The sequence below is a fragment of the Cyphomyrmex costatus genome, unplaced genomic scaffold, assembly GCF_001594065.2.
Source record: "Cyphomyrmex costatus isolate MS0001 unplaced genomic scaffold, Ccosl1.0 scaffold51, whole genome shotgun sequence".
NCBI lineage: Eukaryota > Metazoa > Arthropoda > Insecta > Hymenoptera > Formicidae > Cyphomyrmex > Cyphomyrmex costatus.
Genome location: NW_017279354.1, coordinates 1,817,292 through 1,843,149, shown reverse-complemented (window position 1 = coordinate 1,843,149; position 25,858 = coordinate 1,817,292). Strand labels below are relative to the sequence as shown.

General features: G+C 29.9%; 4 protein-coding genes across 8 annotated transcripts in view; 2 read left to right on the top strand and 2 right to left on the bottom strand.

The window, feature by feature from the left end:
- Positions 1–3,622, bottom strand: part of sky (GTPase-activating protein skywalker) — a 29,735-nt gene extending 26,113 nt beyond the window's left edge. For all 4 annotated transcript variants that reach the window (XM_018546078.1, XM_018546077.1, XM_018546079.1 and 1 more), the window contains exon 1: positions 3,385–3,622. The gene's annotated coding sequence lies outside the window, so the exon portion shown is untranslated. The remainder of the gene's footprint in view (positions 1–3,384) is intronic.
- Positions 3,623–5,003: 1,381 nt separating this feature from the next.
- On the top strand, positions 5,004–14,601 carry LOC108778752 (insulin-degrading enzyme). 2 transcript variants are annotated; one of them, XM_018546005.1, is made up of 15 exons: positions 5,004–5,154; positions 6,847–7,037; positions 7,852–8,349; positions 8,433–8,635; positions 9,555–9,803; positions 9,936–10,325; positions 10,812–10,921; positions 11,438–11,582; positions 11,867–11,977; positions 12,047–12,167; positions 12,297–12,503; positions 12,659–12,951; positions 13,520–13,729; positions 13,916–14,435; positions 14,585–14,601. In XM_018546005.1, exons 1-14 carry the CDS (start codon positions 5,087–5,089, stop codon positions 14,153–14,155), a joined length of 3,036 nt encoding a protein of 1,011 aa, XP_018401507.1. In that variant the 5' UTR covers positions 5,004–5,086; the 3' UTR covers positions 14,156–14,435; positions 14,585–14,601. The 2 variants fall into 2 exon arrangements, with proteins under 2 accessions (XP_018401507.1, XP_018401508.1); XM_018546006.1 differs by having other exon boundaries at positions 5,107–5,475.
- Positions 14,602–17,741: 3,140 nt separating this feature from the next.
- Positions 17,742–24,166, bottom strand: LOC108778744 (putative uncharacterized protein DDB_G0292292). The gene is made up of 7 exons (XM_018545997.1): positions 24,072–24,166; positions 20,739–21,748; positions 19,580–20,651; positions 19,073–19,186; positions 18,345–18,495; positions 17,886–18,080; positions 17,742–17,791 (listed from the first exon to the last, which is right to left on the bottom strand). Exons 2-7 carry the CDS (start codon positions 21,731–21,733, stop codon positions 17,742–17,744), a joined length of 2,577 nt encoding a protein of 858 aa, XP_018401499.1. The 5' UTR covers positions 21,734–21,748; positions 24,072–24,166.
- Positions 24,167–24,224: 58 nt separating this feature from the next.
- The window catches only part of LOC108778743 (importin subunit alpha-5-like), a 3,302-nt gene continuing 1,668 nt past the window's right edge, over positions 24,225–25,858 (top strand). The window contains 1 exon segment of the mRNA XM_018545996.1: positions 24,225–24,242. Coding sequence (XP_018401498.1) covers positions 24,225–24,242 — 18 coding nt within the window.

The window sequence follows — 25,858 nt, the reverse complement described above, 5'->3', positions numbered from 1 at the left end:
AGTTTCTACGATGATAAATGTCGTGTCACTATGTATGTTGCACATGGCACTCTTTTGATGTTGAAACGAGGTCTGTTCTTCGTAGCAGCACTATGTTATACTTTCGGCTCTTAAAAAATAAATGTATAATTCGACTGTGAAGAGAAGAAAATGCATTCTGAAAAATAATTGTAGATTTAACACCATGCGGTGCCTATACGGGGTGTCCCAAAATTCATGAATCAAAATATCACAACAATATCCTCAAGAAGTTAAATAAAAAACTTATTTGTTATTTTTTATTCTAAACAGTAATTTTTTTAAAAATAATTGGTTTAAATATGACCAATTACAGACTACGTTTAAACTATCACTTATGACTGTGACTGAAGTGAGCACAGATCTGTGAAGCTAGCACGATATTTTGTCGATATCAAAAAAATTACAACAGTTCCAGTAGCATTTTTCATAGTTCTATAGTTCTTTATAAAAATAAATAACAGTTCCCCGCATTAGTAATACTAAAAAATTAAAAATAAAAATATATCGTATTATAACTTCGAGAATTTAGCACGACACTTTCTCCTTTAAAATACTTTTAAATTTAAATTACTTAACTAGTAATTTTTTGAACATTGCGGAGATACTACCGCGTCTCCTGATTGTATTAATATCCATACGGTAAAAATTATATACACGTGTGTTAAATTTACACTGATTGTTTAAAATATGGGAAAGATAAAAGACAAAAATTCAGCTATAAAAGAACAAACTAATGAATGTTTCTACTCACTAAATTCTTTGAAGTGAATATCATTCTAAAGAGTAAAATTTACTCTTAAAAATTGAAAATTCTTTTTTAAAAGTGATAGAATTTTCACTTTTTAGAGCAAGATTCCACAATGGACTTAAAGAATACGAGATAAATTCTTTTACTGGATATTTCACGTGAGTTTCAAGAATTACTAATTGTCTCAATTTACTAATTATTGTTATTAACTGTCTTATTTCGAAGCCGATGATACGATCTTTTGGATACGCGTGTGCCAAACTATGACAGTGTTAACTGACAATCCTCTGATGATTGTCAGACAATTGTCAATGTTTTGAGTTTAAACAGAAGTATGGTACCCTAATTTTGGGGAATTGAATTTTCAATATTTTAGATGTTACGATAAAGCCCTTCTAATCCGAATCCCCTTTTATTTCTCGAACAGCTGTTCCCCTGTCAAGTGGAAGTCTCCTCTTACGTCGCTCTCCCACTATGCCGTTTGCCTGCACGTGACCGCATCGCATGGCCATGCGTGGAGTAAGAAAACGAGTAAAAGACGAAGCGCGAGCGATGACATTTTCGTTTCACATATATTTCACCAGGATAAGACTTTGGGGATTAAGGAACGATTCCGGAATAGATAGGCAGTTCGGTCTCAACGATTCTAGAACATTCTACAAATTCTTCTGTAAAAACACGAAAACTCTATATCACATCAGAATTCAGTTTAAAGTTTTTTTTCGTACGCACCTGTCTCCCTTAATTTTTCTGAAAGAATCAAAGATCATCTACATATTAAGTCACCCTTGTATATTCATTTAAATACTAATATATTGTGAAATAAAAAAAATTAACTAAAACAAGCATTAGAATATTTGGACACTCTTACTTGAACAAAATAACAAAACGGATGTATAATCACTTTTTTACAAACAGAAAAGTTATGATAGTAAATTATTACAGAAAAAGACGAGCAACTATTTCTATCAATATAGAACAACTTTAATCTCGATTTAATTTACTTTTTATTCTTTTCCAATTTTTAGAATTAGAACAAATAAACGGAGTAAATTAAATTGAAATTGAAATCAACGGATATTGGTAGAAATGGACATTAGTCTCTTAGGCCCGGTGCTAAAACTCGATCCGAATTCTCGAACCGAGAAATATGTAGTCAATCAATTTAGTTGTTTTTTTTCGTAAAAACTACATGTTGATTGGCTACACATTCCTGGATCCAAGAACTCGGATAGAGTTCTAGCTGTCTAGCATCGTGAATAAAGGGCTTCACAGAAATTCAAGATGACGCAATTAAAACGTACGTGTCTAATAATAAGTAATAATATAAAAATGAAACAAACGGTTGAAAAATATATAAAACTTTTAGTCCACACGATACTGGAAATCTTGGATGGAAAAGAATATTGATCAATCGTATTGATTATGTGACCGAATTGTTTCAATGTAATATATGTTAATTTTTTCTCTGTCCGAAATCTTGGAGAAGTGGATAAGATTTAAGAAATTTTTTTCTGACACTGAAATGTTGATCTCCTGTGTTTTCGAGAAAAAAATTCAATGTATTTTAAACATCAAACGTGCTAATAAAAAAGCATCTCGATAATTTTAACGTCATTTTCAAAAGTGTATTTTTAAAAGATCAAGTTAGGTCAAGTATAAAAAGTGTAATTGAAAAGATAAAAAATATAACTCCTGTGTCACTTTCATAGCATTTTCGGCTTCAGAGGAAGCTCGAATCGCTTTGCGCGGCAAAATTAATTAAATTTTATGAACTTGCGCTCAACTGATGATGCACTTGGCAGGATCATTACGTCATCAATCGTAGTAGGAGCGATTCACACCCGCTTTAGTCGAAGGTGCCGAGTATTAAAAAGTGTAGGGTAACCAATAACAAAACGGTTAGGCTCATCAGAAAAAGCAACTTAATAATCGTTGTTTTTTCCATATTATTAGTTTATACATTTAGATCAAGTGAGGAACTAAAGGCCAATTATATTCATAAATTATGTAACGTTTGCAAATGCATTTTCTGCATTTTCTGTCGAGTTTTCTGCTGAACGCAACACATAAGACAAGTCGATCTGGGGGCGATCGATCTCGGTGAATATTCAATTGGTTTTTCGTTTCTCTTTGTAGTGTACTTGATACCGATTACGATGCAAGATCCATCGTATCTTTCATTTACTTTTAACCTCCGGAGCTGTCAAGAGTTTTGGACCTACTCAATTTTGTTTAAATTACACTACAAAATTTCGATTACTGTTATTAAAATATATTCTTAGCATTCAATTTTTTTTTATAGAGTTATGTCATTTTGGTTCCTGGAAAATAATTAGTGTCTTTTAATTAATAATTAAACGTCGTTTTATGGACCCAGCCTCAATAACTGTATTATAGATTTGGACGTAAGTTATGGAAAGTTAACGACAAATCTGTCTTTCTCTCTTCTTCCATATACTCATTTTCGTGTACCTCCACCCGCAGTTGAAATAGAGTGATGGACAATTCCATACAATTCGGTAAATGCATTTAAATGACGCTGGGGTAATCTGGCCAGAACCGCCGGTTTAGGTAGTATACATACATGCGCGATATTAACGAAGCCGGCGTACCTCGATAAACACGACGAAACACCGACAGGCTGCTCCGTTCCTCGTGTCGAAGCGTGGCATGCAAAGGACAGTACAGACGAGCCGCCCGGCGTGACACGGACACGGCTCGGGGTGTCCGCCCGAGCGATGCCACTCTGTCGGAGTGTCGACGTCGCTCTGAAGCTTTCAACTGCTCCGAACGTAGTCGCGCTTACGCCGATCGCGCGTTTCTTCACTTCGTGCGATTACGTCCCAATCGGTTCACTTCGCCTGTCGGACGATTCGATGGTCGGGCACCATATCGACCGCCGACTACACTTGATCGCGAGATGCTGCTTATTTGTACGCTTCAACGTCTGCCTGCGGCTGATCGCTTGCTCTCGCGCGCGCGCGCGCGCGCGCGCACGCGTTTACGTGCGTGCGTGTGTTTACTTTGCACGTAATCCTGTGATGCGCGCTTAACGCCCCACGATCCCTCTCCGGGTCGCTCGAGATCACGGAATCCGTTTCGCGGATATATTTGCACCGCTGTCGCGGAAATCAGTGGGCCGACAAGGCACAGCAGCTCCGTCACAGAAACGCGACGCGTACGTCCGCGCATCACGCGCGTACAAGGGCCACTCACGGTGCGCTGACGGCGGCGACCCACGGCGACCGCGCCGCCAGCCGCGCCTCACGGCGCGCGTCTGCACTAAGCGCGCGTCACAGAGTGATCGATAGATAAACGGCGAACTGCGTGCGTCAAATCCCTAAAGTTCGTGTCACACTATAGATACGCATTGGAGAGTTGCGTATTACAGATTAGATTTCAACCAGTCGGATGATTTTAATTTCTATCCGATTTATTCGGATTGGTTAAATTCTAATCTTCATTTCGCTATCTTCAATCTTTAATGACTCCAATATTACTTATAATAATAATGTGACACGGGCTGCTCAAGACAGAAGAGTCGATTGCATGTCTCCGAATAAGACGAAAATTACAATAATGAACAAAATTCACGAGTGTCGATGTTATAAATATTCTAATGAATTTGCATACTTTTGTAATTTACATACTTATGATAATATTCATTTTCTTACGTTCTTATTTAATAAATTATTATTTGAGTAATGTGACGTGATGTGACGTTAGCTGTCATATACCCGGTAAATATTTTTGTGCATGAATATATATATATATATATAAATATATTAAATATACACATACACATATATAAATATTCATATTTTTATAAATAATTGTACGTAAGCGGCCGCCGCTACGTTCTCAAGTGTGATTGGTTAATTCGCTTAAGCCCATGGCACATAGAAAAACTTAAGGACGTAAACGTAATCAGTAAGCGAATTGACCAATCGCAGTTGAGAACGTGGCGGCGGTCGCGATATGTGATATCCAATCAACGTACTGCTTTTCCAGAAGAAAGACCTGTACGTTTATTGGATATCGCTCATCGCATATCATGGTGGTGTACCGGAGCCATAAACGAAATTCAGCCAATCAACACAAAGCAGTTTTATCTTGATTGGCTGAATTCCGTTGCGCGATCGGCAATCTCAATCCGATCCGCGTCCACAATTCGTTAGGGTGACACGGGCTTTTAATCGATTAATCGATTTGATCAGCGGATTACAGCGGATAGCAAGTGCAAATTGTAATTGGATCTCGTGTTGTTCCGACTTTGAGAATTTATTTCCGTTCTCCGATGTTACGATTACTTTGATGTTTGTTACGTGCGCGTTAAAATCCTGCGTACCGCTCGTGTCCGCACAATCTCGCTTGGTGTTCAGGTATCTACACTACCTACGTTTTTCCGCAAACGCGAGTACGCCACTTTCAGCCACTTGTCACTTGTCATCGTCTACGCATACTTGACAGGAGCATCGCGGCATTCGCCGCGTCATCGTGTCGAATTTACATCGGAGTTAATCAAATCGGAGTGGTTTAGTAGAATTGGCGATTTCGCAATTCTTTTGATAGACAATTTCATTATAATATCGAGATATTGCCAGGAATCACGAGCTCATTTCATTGGCGTGTCGGTGGATCTAACCTCAACACGACGCCAAGTGACTTTATCAGTGGCATCTTTATTTTCTTTTTTTTACGAGGTAATACAAAATCTTTGTGCGAGACAATGCGCTATTTTCTCATTATGGAAGTATTGTACGTATGAGAGAGAGAGAAAGAGAGAGAGAGAGAAAAGTGTGTTTGCGTGTGTGCCCATTTCGCGAAATCATCATCAAGGTCAGTAGTGAAATTTGGGTGACAGAAAAAACGGAAAACGATAAATTCGTATCGTGTCTGATGTGAAGTCCCATTGTCGTCGTTTCACGATGACGTCATTTTATCAAAATAACGAAAACTCCCTCGTAGAGAGTTGTATCTGCAAGTAAGAATACCGTCGCTTAGTGATTAATTCTTGACCACAGCCATATGCTATCCAAGCCTGAGAGTTATAATGGAAATTAAAAGAGAACTTGACTTAAGATAAAAAAAAAAATAAAAACTTGACTTAAGAATAAAAAAAATTTCATCTTTACAATAATAAACTGGAAACTTAACTTTATAATCCATGTAAAAGTTTATGTATTATTTATATTTTGTTACATTTATACCTATCTATTTAATAGCTGCGTTTGGTAATGTAAATCTGAAGCGTCGAGTGCTCTTATATTATAGCATATGTCACATGTACTGTAGAAAAAGAGCACTCTGACGCCTCAGATTTGCATTGCCGAACGCAGCTAATATATGTCTAGGGTAAAGTGTGGAGCTATTTTGTTCATTTTTTATAATATTGTCGATGCAAGGAATAAACAGCTGACTAAAATTGTGTACATCAATGCCTACTAATGTCTAAGTACAATAATACTCAAGTAATGCTCAAGTAATATTCAAAATTTGTACACCATAATGTCCTCAGCAGTTTAATCCTCATATTTATGTTTCTCAGCAGCGTATACTGAACATTTAAAGATCATACTTGTTATTGTAAAAAGATATTATTTGTTGCCGTAAATTTTATATTATCTTAAAAATGAAAATGATGAAATAGTTTTGTACTCTATATTTTTAGTATTTTATTATTTTATTGTATTGATACTTTATTAAATATAAAATATTTAATAAAATATTTTAAATAAAGATTATTGTATTAATAATTTTTTTGAACTGTTATAATTTTAATTACGCTTTTGAGGCTGTCACGGGTATTTTCTTCAATTATGCGAGAAGGTTGCGGGTTATCGCCGTGTCTTTCTTCATTTTTAATGTGAACCGTACGGTTCACGAAACGTTGGCATTAAAAATGAAGAAAGACACGACGATAACCCGCAAATCTTCTCGCATAATTGAAGTTATAATTTTGTTTTATAGTGTTTTTGAATATTGTGCAGCACACATATTGATGCATAGATTATAATAGATTAACTAAATTCATCCATTCTTAAAATTTGTATTTGTATTTTCTTCATGTTTAGAAATCAAATTGCTAAATCGGCTTCTGTGACCAATATGTCGACACGAGTGGAAATGCGATATGATGATATAATAAAATCGCAAAGTGACGACCGATTATATAGGGGTTTAGTACTCTCTAATAAAATGAAAGTTCTTTTAATAAGCGATCCAACAACTGATAAAAGTGCTGCTGCAATGAACATTAATGTCGGTAAGTATATTATTTTGTTATTTTGCTTAAGATTTCTAGCGATTCTCATAAGAAGTTTTTATTAAATCATTCTGCATATAATATTATAAATTATAACAAATATATAAAGGAAAAATAAACGATTCTTTTATAAATATATGTTTTTAGTTTATTTTTTAAGTTAACTTCTAAATCCTGACACATTTGTTTAATAACTTTGTATTTTACTTTCCAGTAACAAATTTTTTATGCATGAATTATTTATTAATATGTATATATATTCATCTATAAACATTTTTTATTGAGAGTCTTTGGTGCTTAAATAATTCAGTATAAATTTATATACTATATATCTAAAATTTTGTTTTTCAAGAGAGAGAGAGAGAGAGAGAGAGAGAGAGAGAGAGAGAGAGAGAGAGAGAGAATATATGTTACATCGGCGACCGTATTATCACAAATTGAATTGCCTAGCAATTTAATAATTTGATTCATATGTATTTTATAATAGAAAGATCTTAACAATGATAAATATTAAAATCTGTAAACAATTTATTGCAAAAAATATTAACTCGATCGGGAATTGAACCCGGATCTTATATATATATATGTGTGTATGTGCGTGCGTGCGTGCGTGCGTGAGCATCATAAGCTTTTAGGCCATGAGTCAATATTTTTATATTTTTGTCGTCTATGTATATTTTTCTTAGTCACATTATGTTGTTTACATTTTCTACTGAATTTGGTTGTATTTCATAATAATGGACATTAACATATTTTTCTTAATGATTATCAAATTAATTAATTTCACAAATTATAGATAAAATATGTATTACAGGCTATATGAGCGATCCAGATGATCTACCTGGATTAGCGCACTTCTGCGAACATATGTTATTCTTAGGAACGAAAAAATATCCTAAGGAGAATGATTACAATATATATCTGTCGCAGAATGGTGGTATGAGTAACGCATCAACAAATTTAGATCACACCACCTATTACTTCGACGTAACTCCGGAAAAGTTAGAAGGCGCTTTAGATCGTTTTGCTCAATTTTTCATAGCGCCACTCTTCACAGAAAACTTGACCGAGCTGGAGCTAAATGCCATAAATTCAGAACACGAAAAAAATGTAGCTAATGATTCGTGGCGATGTGATTATTTGGACAAATCATCTGCGAGAGGTCATCCATTTTCGAAATTTGGCACAGGAAATAGGGAAACATTAGATATAATACCGAAACAAAAGGATATTAATGTTCGAAATGAGCTATTAGAGTTTTATGAAAAGTATTATTCTGCAAATATTATGTCACTGTCTATTCTTAGCAAAGGTATAATTTATTGAATCTATTTATGATTAGAACATCTGAAAATATTTATGTAGATATGTATTATATTAACAAATAAATTTTAGAGAGTTTAGACGAACTTGAAAATATGGTAGTGGATCTGTTTTGTGAGGTGCGAAACAAGGAAATTGAAGTTCCAATATGGCCTGAACATCCATTCAAAGATGAACACTTCCGCACTATATGGTATATTGTTCCGATAAAGGATATAAGAAATTTAGGCATTTCGTTTCCTTTACCAGACATGCGTCAACACTACCGATCTGCGGTAATATATAATATATGTATACTGTTCTTTTTTAGCTTTAATACTTTAAATGAATATTATATCTTAGTTTTTTTTTAATGTAATTACAAAAGAAAATATCAAAACTAGATCATTTTCTGTAGTTTTTTTTAGCTGGATACGAATCCGTTTTTTGAATTGTTCCATCATATTACACATTTTAAGAAATTGACAATTAAAGTTACAAGAAAGAGTTATTTTTAAATATTTTGTATATTATATATAACTATGATATGTGACGTGTTGGAACAATATCAAAAATCGGATTCATATTCAGCGTTCTAAATTATGGGAAATGTAGCTTTGTTTCAATGTTAAAAAAATTTTTTTTTGATGAATCGTGTTTTATATATGTACATATGCACATACACGCGTGCTCGGATGCACACGTATGTACGTACGTATGTATATACGTACATACATACATATATATATATATATATATACATATATACGGTGTCCGATAAATTTCGACAAACTGCTTTTGTATAAATAAAACAGACTAAATTGAGTAAAAAAAAAGTCTTCTGCCATTTTGTAATTTTTACATTTTTTGTTACCCACTAAGTAAAATGTCTGTATAAGCGATGCATACAACAACTTTAAGATACCTTAGAGAGTTTTTCAAGAAATATGTTTAAGATTATAAACAACCTTCAAGGAAATCTTAATATTGTCTTATGTGTGCAGTGTTAGTCATATTTAGCTATCTTCAAAAATTAATATCTTATTAATTGTTGCAAAAATTTTAAAATGATACAGGATTTTTTGATTTAGTTTAGTCCGCTCTATCTGTGCATGAAATGTTTTACAGTTATTTGGGACACCGTGTGCGTGTGCGCACGTGTGTATACATACATATTTTTTTAACGCTTACATTTATTGCTATTTGTTAATATAGCCTGAGCATTATGTTTCTCATTTACTTGGACATGAAGGAAAAGGCTCATTATTATCGGCTTTGAAATCCAAGGGATGGTGTAACTCCCTAGTATCCGGAAAACGTCCTGCCGCTAGAGGCTTCAGTATTTTCAATATTATTGTTGATTTGACCGAAGAAGGTATTAAGCATATCGAAGATGTTGTTCTACGGGTATTTCAGTATATTAATATGCTTAAGTTGAAAGGACCAATCAGATGGATCTACGATGTAATTGAAGAAATAAATTATAATTTTATGTAGACTGTGCTCAGAAAATTATGCTATCATAATTTACCAGACATTTTGTGCTTCAATATCGTATATTAAATATAAAATAACATGTATTTTGTACATTTGCAGGAATATAGAGATATTGCGAATATGAACTTTCGTTTTAAGGAGAAGTCTTCTCCTCGTAATTATGTGAATTTGACGGTTCAAGCGTTGCAAGAATTTCCCATGAACGAAATTTTGTGCGCGGAATGTATTTATCCAGAATGGCGACCGGACTTGATTGAAGAAATAATGACATATTTGACACCGCAAAATGTTAGGATTCACGTGGTTGGAAAAGCATATGAAGATATAGCGGATGAAACTGAAAGGTGGTATGGTATTAAATATAAGAAAATGAAAATATCCGAGGAAACAATGGAAATGTGGAGCTCCGCTGTCTTTAACGATGACCTGAAATTGCCTCCCAAGAATAAATTTATAGCAACTACATTTGATATCAAGCCACAAACTAATGTAATTAAAATTATAATTTTTTTATAATATTAATTCTTGATCACATTGTGATATTCAAAGCAAAATATCGATGAAGCGTGAACTATACTGTAAAGTTTGATATGAAATAGAATTTAATTAAATGTTAGAGTAGCTTAAAAAAAAATTCTGTCTCCTTATACATGTATATTTATACATGTATGTATATAGTTTTTATGTAGTGATAGTAATTATGTGTAAAAAGTGTTTGTGAATGCATATTTTTGTATTAACTTTACAAAAATATATGCCGAGGTTTAAAGATTGATAAGTTTGCAACAAGAAAGCTAAGACAACAGAATATAGACCACAGAAAGCTAAGAGATTGTAATACAAAAAGTGCAATGCAATAATTTTGACTTTGACTTGTTTTTGCATATGAAATTGTCTTTTGCTCTACTGTATTTGATCTTATGTATATGCATGTTTGCATGTCATCGTATGTATTAACAGGTATAAATTTTACAGATAGAAAAGTTTCCTATTATTTTGGAGGATACATCATTTGTTAGACTTTGGTATAAAAAAGATGATGAATTTCTTGTGCCTAGAGCAAGAATGATCTTCGATTTTTTCAGGTATGTATTAAGAGAGTGATTGTATGAGATACGTTGCTACTATAATTGATTAATGTAATACTGTGTAAAGCCCGATCTACAATTGCGTAAATGTAATTGTAAAAATTGACTAATTACAGTTGAATACAAGCAGAATATCCAACTGTGATTGGAAGATTCTTACAACTACGATCACTTACAACTACGTTTATGCAATTGTAGATCAGGCTTAATACCGAATGTAATATTGTATAATACCAAAATATTTTTAAATGAAATTTTGAAATATTCTGACAACTTAAACGATTGTAATTATTAATTTACATTATGATAAGATTAGATATTAATGTGCATAGAAAATAATATTAATAAGTTGGTTATTACTGAAATTACATATTTTAAAAAAATTAATTTTATTTTGCAATTATGATTCTTAAAATATTGTTATTTAAAGATGAGAATTAAATATAATCTTTTATAACAAAGAAATATTTTTTCGTGATTATATATAATGTTTATTTTTTTTCTAATTTATAGCCCATTTGCCTTTCTGGATCCCCTTAATTGCAATTTAACTTACATGTTTATTAAGCTGTTTCGTGATTCTCTTAACGAATATACATATGCTGCTGATTTAGCTGGTTTACAATGGGAACTTGGTAATTCTGAATATGGAATAACAGTGAGTACACATATAATAACAAGTAATGAAGTATAATGTATATTATTTAAATAAATTTGAATGTTTATTTGAATAAATTATTGTTCAATTTGTTATTAATATTAGTAACGTTTAAAATAAACATTATTTCACGCACATACATAAAATATTCAGAGAAATTGTTTATTTCTTATTTTTAATTAGTTATTCGTCATATGCTCAATTTTATTCCTATGTAATAATGTGTGTCAACTGTTTTATAAAAATACATTCATAATTTAAAGAAAGATCAATTCTTTTTATAGCTCTCTATAAGTGGTTATGACAATAAACAACATGTGCTGTTAGAAAAACTCATGGATCGAATGATAAATTTTAAGGTTGATCCAAAGAGATTTGAAATCCTAAAGGAAAAAGTATGTATAATAAATACAATCAATATTTTTCATTTTATTAAGCAGCATATTTATGTAGAATTATTGCAGTATATTAGGAACTTGAAAAACTTTGCTGCTGAACAGCCTTATCAACATGCTGTTTATTATCTTGTAGCTCTATTAGCAGAGCAATCTTGGCTTAAGGAAGAATTACTGGAAGCTACTGCCTGTAAGCATAAAAGAGAACTTATATTTTTTGAAAAAAATATTTTCTCTCATACACACACGTTTCTTTTAGTTTTTAGAACAATTACAGCACATATTAATGACATATAATTAATATTTCTATGATATATAGATTTAAGTGTTGAAGGACTACAGAAGTTTATACCACAGCTGTTCAGTAAGGTGCACGTGGAATGCTTAATACATGGTAACGTGACTATAACAGAAGCTACAGATATACTTAAATTAATTGAGTCTAAGTTAACAACTGGAGTGCCCAACATAATACCCTTGTTAGAAAAGCAACTGTTATTATCCCGTGAAATTAAACTAGAAGATGGTAAGGATCCTCCAGGCTGAGGGGTTGGATATTAGACTAACAACCTAATTTCGAAAAAATCTATTATTACGGATACCTCATAAGAGGTAGACCTTGTCCCATCTTGGAATGTTGTGCCATTGAATGGAATGGAATATATATGTTTTTTTTTACAGGTTGCCACTTTCTGTTCGAAGCAGAAAATAATTTACATAAAAGTTCTTGTACAATGGTATATTATCCAACTGGTTTACAATCAACGGAGTCGAATATGCTCTTAGAACTCTTAGCACAAATCATTGCGGAACCTTGCTTCAATACCTTGAGAACGAAGGAACAATTAGGCTACATAGTATTTAGTGGTATACGTAGAACAAGTGGAACACAAGGCTTGCGAATCATTGTACAAAGTGATAAACATCCACAATATGTCGAAAAACGAATTAATTTATTTTTAGACTACATGTTGGTAAGTATAATATTTTTCATGATAAAAGATATTATATATCTGTGTTGGAAACAGTCCACTATTTTTGTTAATCGTTTGTATCGAATTTTTTAACATATTCAAGTATTAATTTAATATAATAGTTATGTTATTTAAAAGTTTTGTGTTAAATGATATTTATTAGTGCCAAAATGACATAATTTATTATGAGTAAGTGAACAAGTAAAATAATAATATGTTTTAAAATGTAAATTCTAAGATAAATGAATGAAATACGTTTTTTTCCATTGCTTTTGTGTAGACAAAGCGGACTAAACTGTGTCGAAAGATCTTCTACCACTTCGCAATTTTCGCAATGGTTAACAAGATATGAATTTTTAAATATACCGGACACAGTTTAGTCCGCTCTATCACAAAAGCAATGGAAAAAAACTTACGTAACACCTGTATAGTATGTGAATGCATGAACATGGAACTACATTTTCTTATTTATTATATATCTTATAATACATTATAATAAAATATATTGCTCAATTTTTTGTGATAATACAAATATTTTTATTAAAGTTAAAATTACTAATAATTCCAGAATCGCATATCTACCTTAACAGAAGAGCAATTTGAAAAATACAAGAAAGCTTTAGCTACGTTACGTTTAGAAAAACCAAAAAGGTTAACTGCAAGGTGTGCCTTATACTGGACTGAGATTGTAAACCAACAATATAACTTTGATCGAGTCAATATCGAAGTGGCTTACTTAAAGACGATATCACTGCAGCAATTACTTAATTTCTTTAAGGTAATCAATTTACTCTTATATATAGAACATATCACTTAATGTTACTCTGAAAGGGAAATATTTTATCATAAAAAAGAAATAGAAAATGTACAATGATTTTTTTTTATATAAGATATAATTTTCGAAAAAACTTCGATAATTGAAAAATTAATATAATACATCTATCATATAAAATATATCTTTTAGGAAAATGTACATAGTAAAACTCGACATAAATTGTCAGTACATGTGATCTCTACGGCAACATCAACGGAAAACAATTCACTTGATAACACAGCTGATAAAACTGCCGATTTATCAATTGATAAAGAAGTTAAGAAAATCGATGATATTACATCATTTAAAAATAGTCAATCTTTATATCCTCTACTTAAACCGCTTGAAAAATATTTTCTCAGGAAAGGTGTACGCTCTTCTAAATTATAAAAAAAAGTGGTGATGAAGTAATAGTGAATAAGATGAATAAATTTACTTTTATGCATAATTTGTGAAAATATTGATGCATTATTTTAGAGAAATTAATAAAATTAATGTACTTAAGGTAATTCTTTAGTAAGGTGTCGAAAATTTAGGGTGCTTTATCAAGACCCACCCAAAGACACAATTATCTGCATAATTTAAATAAAGTATTAAAACTATTTTAATGAAATGATATGAAACGTATGATAATAAATCAAGAGCTGCATCTTCACTAAACGAAAACAAGGTGACATTATAGTATTTACTTTTAAATTTGTATGCAAGTTTGTGCATGTAAATATTTTTCCAGAATTCTAGAATGACCGTTGATCTGTTACTTTTTTGTAACCATATTACAATCATAATTTTGTAAACTGTTATAATTTTGTTTTTTAGAAAAGTCTATAATCCAGACAGCAGACAATATTTATAGTATATTTACAAAATATTTGTAAGATTTATGTTTAATATTTTTGTAATCTTAGATTGTACAATACGTATTCCTCACGAAAAATTGAGTCAAAAATGTTAATAGCAAAATATTGAGATGTCAATAGTTTTTAAATGGTAAGCCTTTGAAACTGTCAAATTACAGCATGTAATAATTGTTTATTATTTAAAATGTGTATTTCTAAAATATACTCTTTTTAATAATATTTTGTCGAATTTGCAATTAAAATTACTCTTCGGTAATTAAGGAGGTTTTCTCTTTACTTCGGCAAATAAAGAGAATGTAATATGTTAAGAATTACTTGAAATTTTGACATAGCTTTATCTACAAAGTGTGTTTTTTAAATTTGTTCAGATTTTTTTTATCAGCGCATTTTTCTGTAATAACAAAATTTTGGATTTCATATTAGATGATCTCTCTCTTATGGAAGACTCGTATGTATCTGTTTTCAACAAATATAAATATTTGCAATGTTAACAATCGAATAAATTTATATTTAACCCTCGGACAGCGGGACGTCGTGATACTCGCATGCACGGTGGACGCAAAGTCAAAAGTGACCCCCAAAAGTGAAATTGATTCAAAATATTTGAGAAGCAGCTTTTTTATTAAAATATGTAGTAAACTATTTCAAATATGTGTAGGAAGGGACATAAAAAGTTTTTACTATCTATTAGGCTCGTATATACCTATATATATAGAGTGCTTTCCAATTGATGACACAAGTCGACACAAGTATCGTTCTATCTTTCTTGACATTTACAGATTGACAAAGATAGAACGACACTTGTGTCGATTTGTGTCATCAATTGGAAAACACTCATAGTCGTTTCTCAAGATATTATAATTACTAAAATATTGGTTTTCAAGAATTTTTTACTCAAGTACTATTAACTTTACAGAAAAATAGTAAAAGACAAAAATTATTTTTTTTTTTTCATAAAGCTTTAGAAATTTTTTCAGAATTTTTTATCAACCGTTTAGTACTGCATTTTCTTATTAACAATTATTTTTACCAAAATAAGAAAATATGGTACTAAAAAATTCTTGAAAACTAATATTTTAGTAATTATATCTTGTTAACTATTGCGAAAATTACAAATTGCCAGGCCGTCCCGCACTCCGCAGCCTTCCGCGGCCCGCGCGCAGAGTATTTTGTAGGCGTATACTTGATGGCAGTGGTAGACCGGGCGAACGTGCGTATTCTTTAACATCTTTAAAAGTTAATATCTCGTTAACTATTGCTTAAATCGCAAAACGGTACAGGACTTTTCGACTCAGTCTGTTTTACCCATGCACGAAACATGCGGTTATTTCCTAACACCCTGTATATTAAAGAGAAAAACATATTTAATTTAATTCGATTATAAAATTTTAATTACACTGTATTTCAATTACTCATCATTAAAATAATCAGCAATTGAATTAACTGAGAAAAACTTGAATTATATAATTCAATTACAATGTATCTGAATTACAATGAAATTGGAAATACTGGAAATACAATGTAATTAAATTAGCACAATTCTGCTATTATTTTATTATTATTACTATAATATTATTATTAATATTATAAAATTTTTATTTTAATAGTTGCAACTGTAGTAATACTGTATTGATGTATTACCTTCAACCAATTATCTCACAAAGCAGTACGAGACGAATACGTACGGAGCGCGTATATAAAGATATTTCTCGATCATACAAAATTAAAAAAATGCATTTTTGTATTCATGCAACATGAATATATTATATATAGTTTTTAGCATAAAATGTTCTTTAATTATTATCGTTATAAAAATATAAGAAAAAGTATGAGGAGATGGGGAATATATAATTGAAAATAAAAAGTTTAAGAAACTTTCTTGGTAGTAAGCTACATCATTTTAAAAGAAAAGTTCTTTAAGGGCCTTTTTTATTAACTTTGATTAACGCTAATCTATGGTTAATTCAATCATTATTCAATCGTATATATTTATCTACACATATACACATGTATAATATATATAAAATAATTATAATATATGGTATATATATAAAATTACGAATTTTTTCATTTTTAAGCAGCATATATGTAGATGATTTATTTATGTATATAAATAAATAAAAATATAAATAATATGCGAGAGAATATATAGCAATACAAAATTAATAAATTTTTTATATTTGAATTTTCTCTTTTTATTTTTTTGTTACAAAATTATATGTTCATTATATACAAACTATAAACTAAGCAACTATAAACTAATGAGAAGAGTAGACTTTCAAAATGCATTTTGTCCAAAATTTCATTTTTTGAGTTAGAGATGGTATAGTATTCAGTGTTGAAAGACTCATTTCATAATATTCTATGATATTCTGAAAACATTTTTTCACGTGCCTCAATTATATTTTTTTCAGTTTCTTTTTTTTAAACATTTTTTATTTATAAGAATAATTTTTAATTATCTCTTCTTTATTGCAGATATATTATTAAGTTTCAGGATCTGAAAGAATTATATTTGTAAATATCAGATCATGAAAAAATTTACATATGTTTTCTTTTTTATTATTCTTTATTTAAGAAAAAAATGAAACAAAAATTAATTTTTGTAAGTTTTTATTATTTTGAATAAAAAATATATATAATCACTACATGCAAGATATCCCAAAATTTGCGTCTCAAAATACTATAGCAAGATAGTTCTCGAAAAATTAAATAAAAATTATTTGTTTTTTATTTTACGCAATATTTTTTAGATAATAAGAGTTTAAATATTGCCAATTACAGATTAAGGCTACAGTCCACTTAATACAAGTGTTTCGGAGCATTTTTGATTGGTCAATTAATAAAATTCTTTCTTCGATTAGTGAATCAACAGCTCTTCGAAACATTTATAGCGCTAAATAAACCTATACCCTACGTTTAGAACATATCCATGTCTTGCATATACGGTATTATTAGTGAGTGTAGATAAGCGCATTCATTTTTACATACTCATTATCTAAATATTCTAAATGTAGTATGTAGAATGAAATATGTATAAATGACCATATTTAAACTCTTATATCTTAGAAATTATTAAGATAAAAATTTACAAATAAATTCTTTTATTTAATTTTTTAAAAAATTTCTTTGCTATCGTATTTTGAGTCACGAACTTTGAGACATTCTGTATAATAAAAAAACGATATAATCCTGTATAATGATATTTATAAATTTATATATCGATTAGTATTTTGCAATAATTAATAATTGATTTATACCTGAACTTTTTTTTCTTTTGTGCTTCTTATTGGAAATTTTCAACAATTTTGAATTTCTCTTTAAATCTGTTTGGTTTTTGTTCAGTGCTTTTGGCACAGAAGAAACAGTACTATTAGATTTCAATACATCCGAATTTCTTGAATCTTGTGACAATTTTTCTCGTATAGTAATAGTACTGATGTTTTTAATATTTACTATAAAATAAAATATAACGATTTATAGAAAATTTTTCACTTGCAATAAAAGACATCAAATAAAAGATAAAATATAGTGTGCTTCAAAAATAATTTTTTTATATATTTTATCTTATCTTATTTTTCTACATGTATATTATTTCTATTAGAAATTTATAATTTCTAATAGAAAGAATATATTGTATATTACAGGACATTTTTATTTTATAATTAATATATGAAATATAATATTCCTATTTATTAAAAAAAGGAAATATTACTTACTGATTTTATAAGGCTTCTGTTTTTTACCAGTAGCAAAAATACAAGATGTGGTACCTATTTCTTTGCATACAATTCTGTATTTACTTTTATTAAATTTTATTGATTTTTCTTTCAATGTCAATACTTGATCTTGCAAATTGCTTTGCAATACCTATAAAATAATTTAAAGATTAAATTTTTAATAAGATAAACTTGACACATCTAAAAAACAATTTTTTTAAAAACCTTTTTTTTATTTTTATGTAAGCTAGCGTCTCCACTTTGAAAAACAAAATTTATTTATTACATAATTATAGATATACATAACTACTAATTAATTACTCAAAAATTTTTATTTTCTATTATATTTTATGATTGGAGACAGTGTCAAATAAAATATAATTAGAAATCTGCATTAACAGAGATGATATTGATATGTATATATTTCTTAGTGATTTTTAAATCATAAACTAATAAATTCTAACTTTGAAAAAGTATACACACAGGATTTATGTACACACACGCACGCACGCACGCACACACACACTGTTTTCTGATCCATATTTACCACCAGAATTATACTAAGAACTATTCGTGTTTCCATAGTGGCAGTGAAATGTCATTTTCGATAATAGTATCTGTTTGTGACGTCACAGCCCGAAACATTTCTAACCAAACGCTACTATGATATCAGAACGAAAATACGTCTATATATATATATATATAAATAAAAAAACTAAAAAATATACCTTGTTTGGAACATTTAAGATAAAAGCTTCTTCGTATTCAGAAAGATCGGCTAATGTAAAATTTGCTGGTATTGTTTCCACAAATAATCCTTCATCTTGGACTAGTTGTTGTAACTAAAAAAATGATATAGACATTTTCTAGTAAGGTCACAGTATAACATAGTAAATCATTTCATTCTTATTTAATGTTGGTGCAAACAACAAGGATGTAATGATTCACTGTGTCCTTGCTAGAAAACATTCTATATTAATTATAAAAGTTCGTAAATAATATCTACATTAAAAATTTGATTCTATGAACATTAATTTAGTACAAAATCTATCATTTTTGTCGATAGTTTTAACTCATTTTTTAATTGTTCTAAATAAATTCCAAAATTAATTCTATCTTGTTATGTGTACAAAGAATGTATTTTATTGTAGAAAAAAAAGAAAGAATTTATATAATTTCTCTTAAAATATTTCAAGCCAAAAGGAATAATTCTGATATTGTTTAGAGTTACTTACATTGCATGGTTTATATTGGTAAGAGCTATTAAGATTTGTGTTTGAACATTTGATTGATGCTCGGGTACTTTCCTTGTGTTCAGATTCATGTTTTGTCTTAAGTTCAGTGTTTATTGCTTCTTCATCCTGATTACTTTTAGTACACATGATTTCTTTATCTAACATAGATTGTTTGTGTTTTTGAAATGCATTAATAGATTTAATATTATACGAATCGTTATTATTAGAGGTTTTTAAATGAAGGCTTTCAATTGACTTTTCTTGACTTCGGTTATCATTATGTACATTTTCACAATTTGGCGTTTTCTGAAATGGATTTTTATTTGTTGTAGATTGCAATGAATCATTATTCTCATATGTATAACTTGATTCTGTATTTTTGATGTCTTCTTTCATATTCATTGAATCTAATTTTACTTCTTCTATAGTAACTGACGTAATCTCTTTGTGAATGCAAATATTTTCCTTACATAAAATGTCATGTGTTTTGTTTTGTTTAGAAGCGCAGTTGGTTTCGTCAATCTGCTTGGTTGGTTTCTTCAAGCTGTTGTTTTCACTACAATGGCTCGAATTTGAACTATAAATATGTGTTGGCGAAGTTTTGGTGATTAAATTAATTAAATCGTCATCACTTTCACTGGAATTGCTGTTTACTACTAAATTCAATCTTGCTTGCTGCTGAAGTCGCTTTTTAGTTTGAGGTGACATATCATTCATGTTTTCCTCTTCATTATCAGTTTCCAATGGCGTTAATGTTTCAATGAATTCACTATCTTTCATTGTTTCGAGTACTTCCTTAATATTTTTCAGTTGAGGAGACGAAATAAGAGTTTCCTCCGTGGCTTTTTCTATATTCCGACTCATTGGAATCTTATTACAATTTCTGCTCTTGACCAACTTATCTTCCGAATCTTCATCAATTCCAGAGTCTTTTTGTTGATCCTGCATAGCATCTGATGGCAAATTTTTATTAGGTACATTTGTTCGTATTTTTTTAAATGGTGTACTGTGGTGTTGATCAAAATTTGCAATATCTGGAAGTAACTGATCATAACTCAGTTCACCTCTTATACTTTTATTTGTATTAATATCTTTGTTATTATTTGTAGAATCAATATTTTCTAGTGCTAGTATCAAGTTCCTTTTAACGTTTTTAAACAATTCTTGTTTGTGAATCATATGAGCACTGTCACAATTTTTCAAACTTTCTATTACTGCAGTTGATCTGTTAATGTTATTTGTTGATTCAACAATTTGATTTAGTTCATTATCAGAATTAGTACTTTTTTCTAAACTTGCCGGTTGATAATGTAAATCATGAGAATTGAATTCAATATTTGATACATTTATTGTTGTATTATGATTATTTTTATTTTGTACCTTTCTGTCACTTACAGGTTTTGTTGTATTGGATATCGTATTATTTTCGGAACTCAATTCATTATCTATTGCGTCAAAGTCTTCATGATTCTGTCTTATGCATTTATTTCTAGATTTCATTATACTAGATGTCGAACCATTTTGAGAGTCAAATTGTGGAGAAAGAGATTGCTTGCTAGATTGAGCTCTCAAACGAATATGATCATTATCCTTCAAAATATTTCTTTTATTTAAGATATTTGTATGCAATTGTTTACATAATACACTATTGTTTTTATTTATCACATTTTGCCAATCTGTATTAATACATTCCGCAGACACTGCAGTATCTAATCGCGGTGATTTTCTTACTTCTATTCTTCTTTCTGTGTTTTTGTCTCTACTTTTCTTCTTATGTGTAACAGTTTTTCTTTCATAGCCTTTGCAGTTATCCTCACTGACCAAAACATAATTCTGAATAGTTTTGACTGCATATTTGGCCCGTTTCAATGGAGAATTATATATAATATCATAGTCGATATCACTGAGACTGCTACTATCACTAGTATCAATATTATTTACTACGTTTCGTATGACATTACTTTTCAGTTCTACATAGTGCTTGTAATCTGCCACACCACAATGCTTTTGCATTGCAGCATTGAGTACTTTTGTCCTCTTTTGTATTTTCCGTGGTCTAAATTTGTGTATCAGGGAGTTCTCAATCATTCTGTCCGTAACATAATTGTCCGTGATTTCCCATGTAATGTTCTCATGGGAACACATAGCTGACATTGTATTTATTTATATCTAAAAATATAAAATGGCAAATATTAGCACATATATGACTTTACTTGTTTGAAGAAAATTTATTATTGCATATCTTTATTAGTGAAACACGAAAGAGATAATTTTAAAACTATTGCTCAATATATATTGTGAAAGGGATAATATTTTATTTTATTAATTTCTTATTTCATTTATTATTTTATTAATTTTCTTTAAAAATATATCAATCATTATATAAAGCATCTCAATAAACTAAATTAATATAACTGTATGCAATTTAGCAGTAATATTCTACCACATCAATAAGGAACTCTTGTACTTAATGAAGTTGAACAGACTTGTAAGTTAAGGATTTCAGAAAATTGTCTTGGAATGTCTATATAATTTGTAGTATCTTAACTGTATACATTAAACAGAAAATTAAGTTTTTCTTCAAAATTAATTTAATTATTATGAAATTATTTATAACTAGACTCACAAAAAATAAGGAATAAAAAAAAGAAGAGACAATAATAAGATGAGAGAATGAGAGATAATAAATCCCAAAAAATAGTTTTATAGGAAATTGATGAAGAACTACATATCTTTGATATAAATAAAGTCATATTGTCCATTAAGAAAGCCACTAAGATGTATTTTATTTTGAAGAAATTATGTAATTAAATTAAAGAACAGTATATTACATTGATAAAAACAAACATAAAAAAAGTAAAAATAAAAACCAAGATTCTGCAAAAAGAGCTGTTATTATTTCTCCATTTAGTAGATTAGATACATGCTGTAACATAAAAATAACTAGAAGAAAAATTTTTCTCACATGTTATACTATGTTGTGTTAAATATAGTAATTCAAATCAAGTTGAATAAGTGACATAGACGACATGGTGTGATGTGTGATACAGTGTATCAGCACATCTTTGTTGTTCGCCAATGTTAAACAAGAATGAGATGATCACTGTGTTATACTATGTTGCTTGTTGGAAGGCACACAGAATCTAGTGATATATACAAAAATAAAGTATATGCGCAAATAATTAAAAGAGAATTTATTGCTCTGTTTTTCGATTTTCTGTTTTCTGCGATGACATTGGTGAGCTCACTAGCAAGCGTTAATATAATTTTAATAATTTTGTAACTAAGGATATAAGAACAGTAGACTACATTGTATTACTACAATGGTTTGTTATTGTTAATTTTATATCATATCATTTGCAATTAAAAAAATTAATATTATTCTAATTTCATTATAATTAAAAAATTGTGTTATTGCATACACGAGTTGTATAAAAATAATATTAAATATATTAATAATATATCGATGTAATCTTATTTCTCTCTCTCATTTGAATAAATTTATTTATATATTGCAAAATTGTGTACACTGAAATATTAATATGAAATGCGCATTGAAGTTTTTTAATATGTCGCATAATAAAAGCGAAAAAATAAATATGCCATCATTGGTGTTTTTGCTAGTAGGAGAAAAAGGAATACCGAAAATTACTCCACGTGTTTTGAAGCACATGGTGTCCGTTACGAAAGCATTATTAATGTTACCTTCTGATATCATAAAAGCAAAGGATTGCACAGCCGTGAAGAAAAAATTGATCTCTTTTGGTCTCTTTCACAATCAGATTATGTCTTAAATTACTAAATCGCTTTCTTTAGATAGTAAATTAATAAAGTCCTTAAGGCGATGCTGGAGAGACGGCCGAACTTAATTGATGTCGATAAAACAGGATATTTTCATGATGTGTGTAATATTTTAATTCCAATTAAAATATTACATACATCATGAAAGTATTTACATACATTAAGTAAAACATTACGTATATTAAATAAGCCATTAAGTAAAACGTTATGTACATTTCTTGTTCTACTATATCCTATATATATCTTTTGAATGTAAGGTTATGTGGTCAATTTCACGTCAATTTCACTCGTAGCATATCAACGAAATTTTTGGAGACTTCGTGCTCTTATACTAAAGCACTTAGCTCGTTTCTCCAAGCATAGTATTGTGCCTTGAGGATTCCTGTTGTCCGATTGATATCGTTTTTTAACGTGCAAGACCTGAAATTATTATATGCAGCACATATATGTGGCGAGTCGACTGCAGAAGCCGATAACAAAACTGTAAGTTTTTAATTTTTTTTTCGTTTTTCGTATTAAAATGAAAGAAGCGGACTATGTTATTTGTCGATACTTTAATTGTGGAGAAGGAATTTTCGATCCATAAAGGCAATTAAAAATGCGAAGTCTCCAAAAATTTTGGGTAAAACAGGACACTCCAGCATCCCTTAAGTAAACTTTAGATAGTATCTAAATTAATAAAAACCTTTACCGAAGTTACTTCGCGTAGAAAGTCGAAACCCATGTGGACAGAGGGGTGTACAGACACAGTAAAACTTAGGTTCGGGGCGGCGTAGCTCCGAATACATGTAGTGCTCAACTGCTCACTGATATGTATATACATATCAGTGGTAGTGCTACGAGCATGGTAAAGAAATACAAGGTATGCTCACGCGCATGATAGCTCCAGATAACCAATGAGAATTGCAGCCAGCTGACGTCATCATTACGCGGCAAATCTAAATGGTTAAAAGAGAAGTAAATCATGGTAGTGTCAATACATTAAGATAAGCGAAAGGATTTTTTTTTTTTTATTAATTACTTAATTAATAACACTTTTAATTTGTAATAAAATCAGAAATGGAATTGTATATTAAGAAAATAATTAGTAATTAATACGTAATTTACATCTGTAATGAATGCTGTTCATTCTTGAAAAGTTGATATTTTTTAAATTAAATAAATTTAGTAGCATTAATATTATGTTGTATTCATGTAATTGAACATTAAATAAAATTACATTACATTAATTAATTAATTAATTAACATTAAATTGACATTAACATTAACATTTAATTATTTACATTATTTAATTACATTACATTTAATTATAAATAATCGTATATTGTAAATTATTGTACATTATGTATAAAAATAATGAAATTGCAGTACCTAAAAAATTGTGAGGGTTTTTTTGAAAGGAAAAGAAAATCGTAGTCGTGTGAAATTACATACTGAAACAGTTTAATTATTTACAAATTTTAACACTTTTCTTATTTTTTCTCTTTCTATTTTGCAATGATATTTGACGATTAATTTCTCGTACTCGGATGTACGTTCGCGTCCTTACTAAACATAAAATTACTTCTTTAGGTATTTCGATTTTACCGATAATAAAGTGAATAGAGAAAAATTATGTTTTTATGTGGTCAACAAAGAAACGAAGAAATCAGTTTACAGTTTACATAAGTAAGTTTAACGACAAATTTTAATTTTTATTAAATATTTTAAGCAATCGATGTATTTTCATCATTTGTCGTTAAACTTATGCAAACTGATTTCTTCGTTTCTGTGTCGTCCACATAAATAACATAATCGTCTTACCCTATCCATTTTATTATCGGTAAAACGAAATACCTAAAGAAGTAATTTTATGTTTAGTAAGGACGCGAACGTACATCCGAGTACGAGAAATACTCCACTTTTCGTTTACGACGACTCCTTTTTTATCTCCTTATGTGGAGCATAGGACGTCTATAAGCCTCTTCCTCTTTTGTCCGAGACTTATATTCGTTTCTCGAATCAGATTGTTTTTCGGATTTGTGGGTGATTGATCCACAGAATCCTACCTCAGTCAGATATTAGAGACAAATATATCTATAACTGATATGTATATGACCTACAGTTTAACGCCGAATCCGAACAGCGCTGATGATCATAGATCTTTCGATCACCAGGTGGAGCCATTTTTTGGCTCATTAAACGCGAAAAATCGCGTTTGGACGCACGTGGGATTGAACTCGGGTCTACAAATCGCGAGTCAATCGCACAGAGCGGTGAACCACTCGACGCCACATCTATGTATAGATTTTAAGATTATATATGTATTTTGCGCACTGCTAACAGCGTTGATTCTTAACAGCCTTTATGTATTTACTTAATTTTTTGTATTGTTTTAAAACATATAAGAGTCTATAATTCAATTATATTATTAATTTATTAAATTTTTTATACATTTTAATTGTATTTATTTCAAATCATGTGGCGTCGAGTGGCTCA

What these genes read in the sequence shown, in the direction of transcription:
- LOC108778752 (XM_018546005.1), top strand. Translation starts at nt 5,087, where the DNA reads ATGTTTGTTACGTGCGCGTTAAAATCCTGCGTACCGCTCGTGTCCGCA. An exon ending in GTCAACACTACCGATCTGCG is followed by an intron (nt 8,636 to 9,554) that starts GTAATATATAAT and finishes TTGTTAATATAG; the next exon opens with CCTGAGCATTATGTTTCTCA. An exon ending in AATTACTTAATTTCTTTAAG is followed by an intron (nt 13,730 to 13,915) that starts GTAATCAATTTA and finishes TATATCTTTTAG; the next exon opens with GAAAATGTACATAGTAAAAC.
- LOC108778744 (XM_018545997.1), bottom strand. Translation starts at nt 21,733, where the DNA reads ATGTCAGCTATGTGTTCCCATGAGAACATTACATGGGAAATCACGGAC. An exon ending in ACCAATATAAACCATGCAAT is followed by an intron (nt 19,187 to 19,579) that starts GTAAGTAACTCT and finishes TCATTTTTTTAG; the next exon opens with TTACAACAACTAGTCCAAGA. An exon ending in CAAAAGAAAAAAAAGTTCAG is followed by an intron (nt 17,792 to 17,885) that starts GTATAAATCAAT and finishes TTTATTATACAG; the next exon opens with AATGTCTCAAAGTTCGTGAC.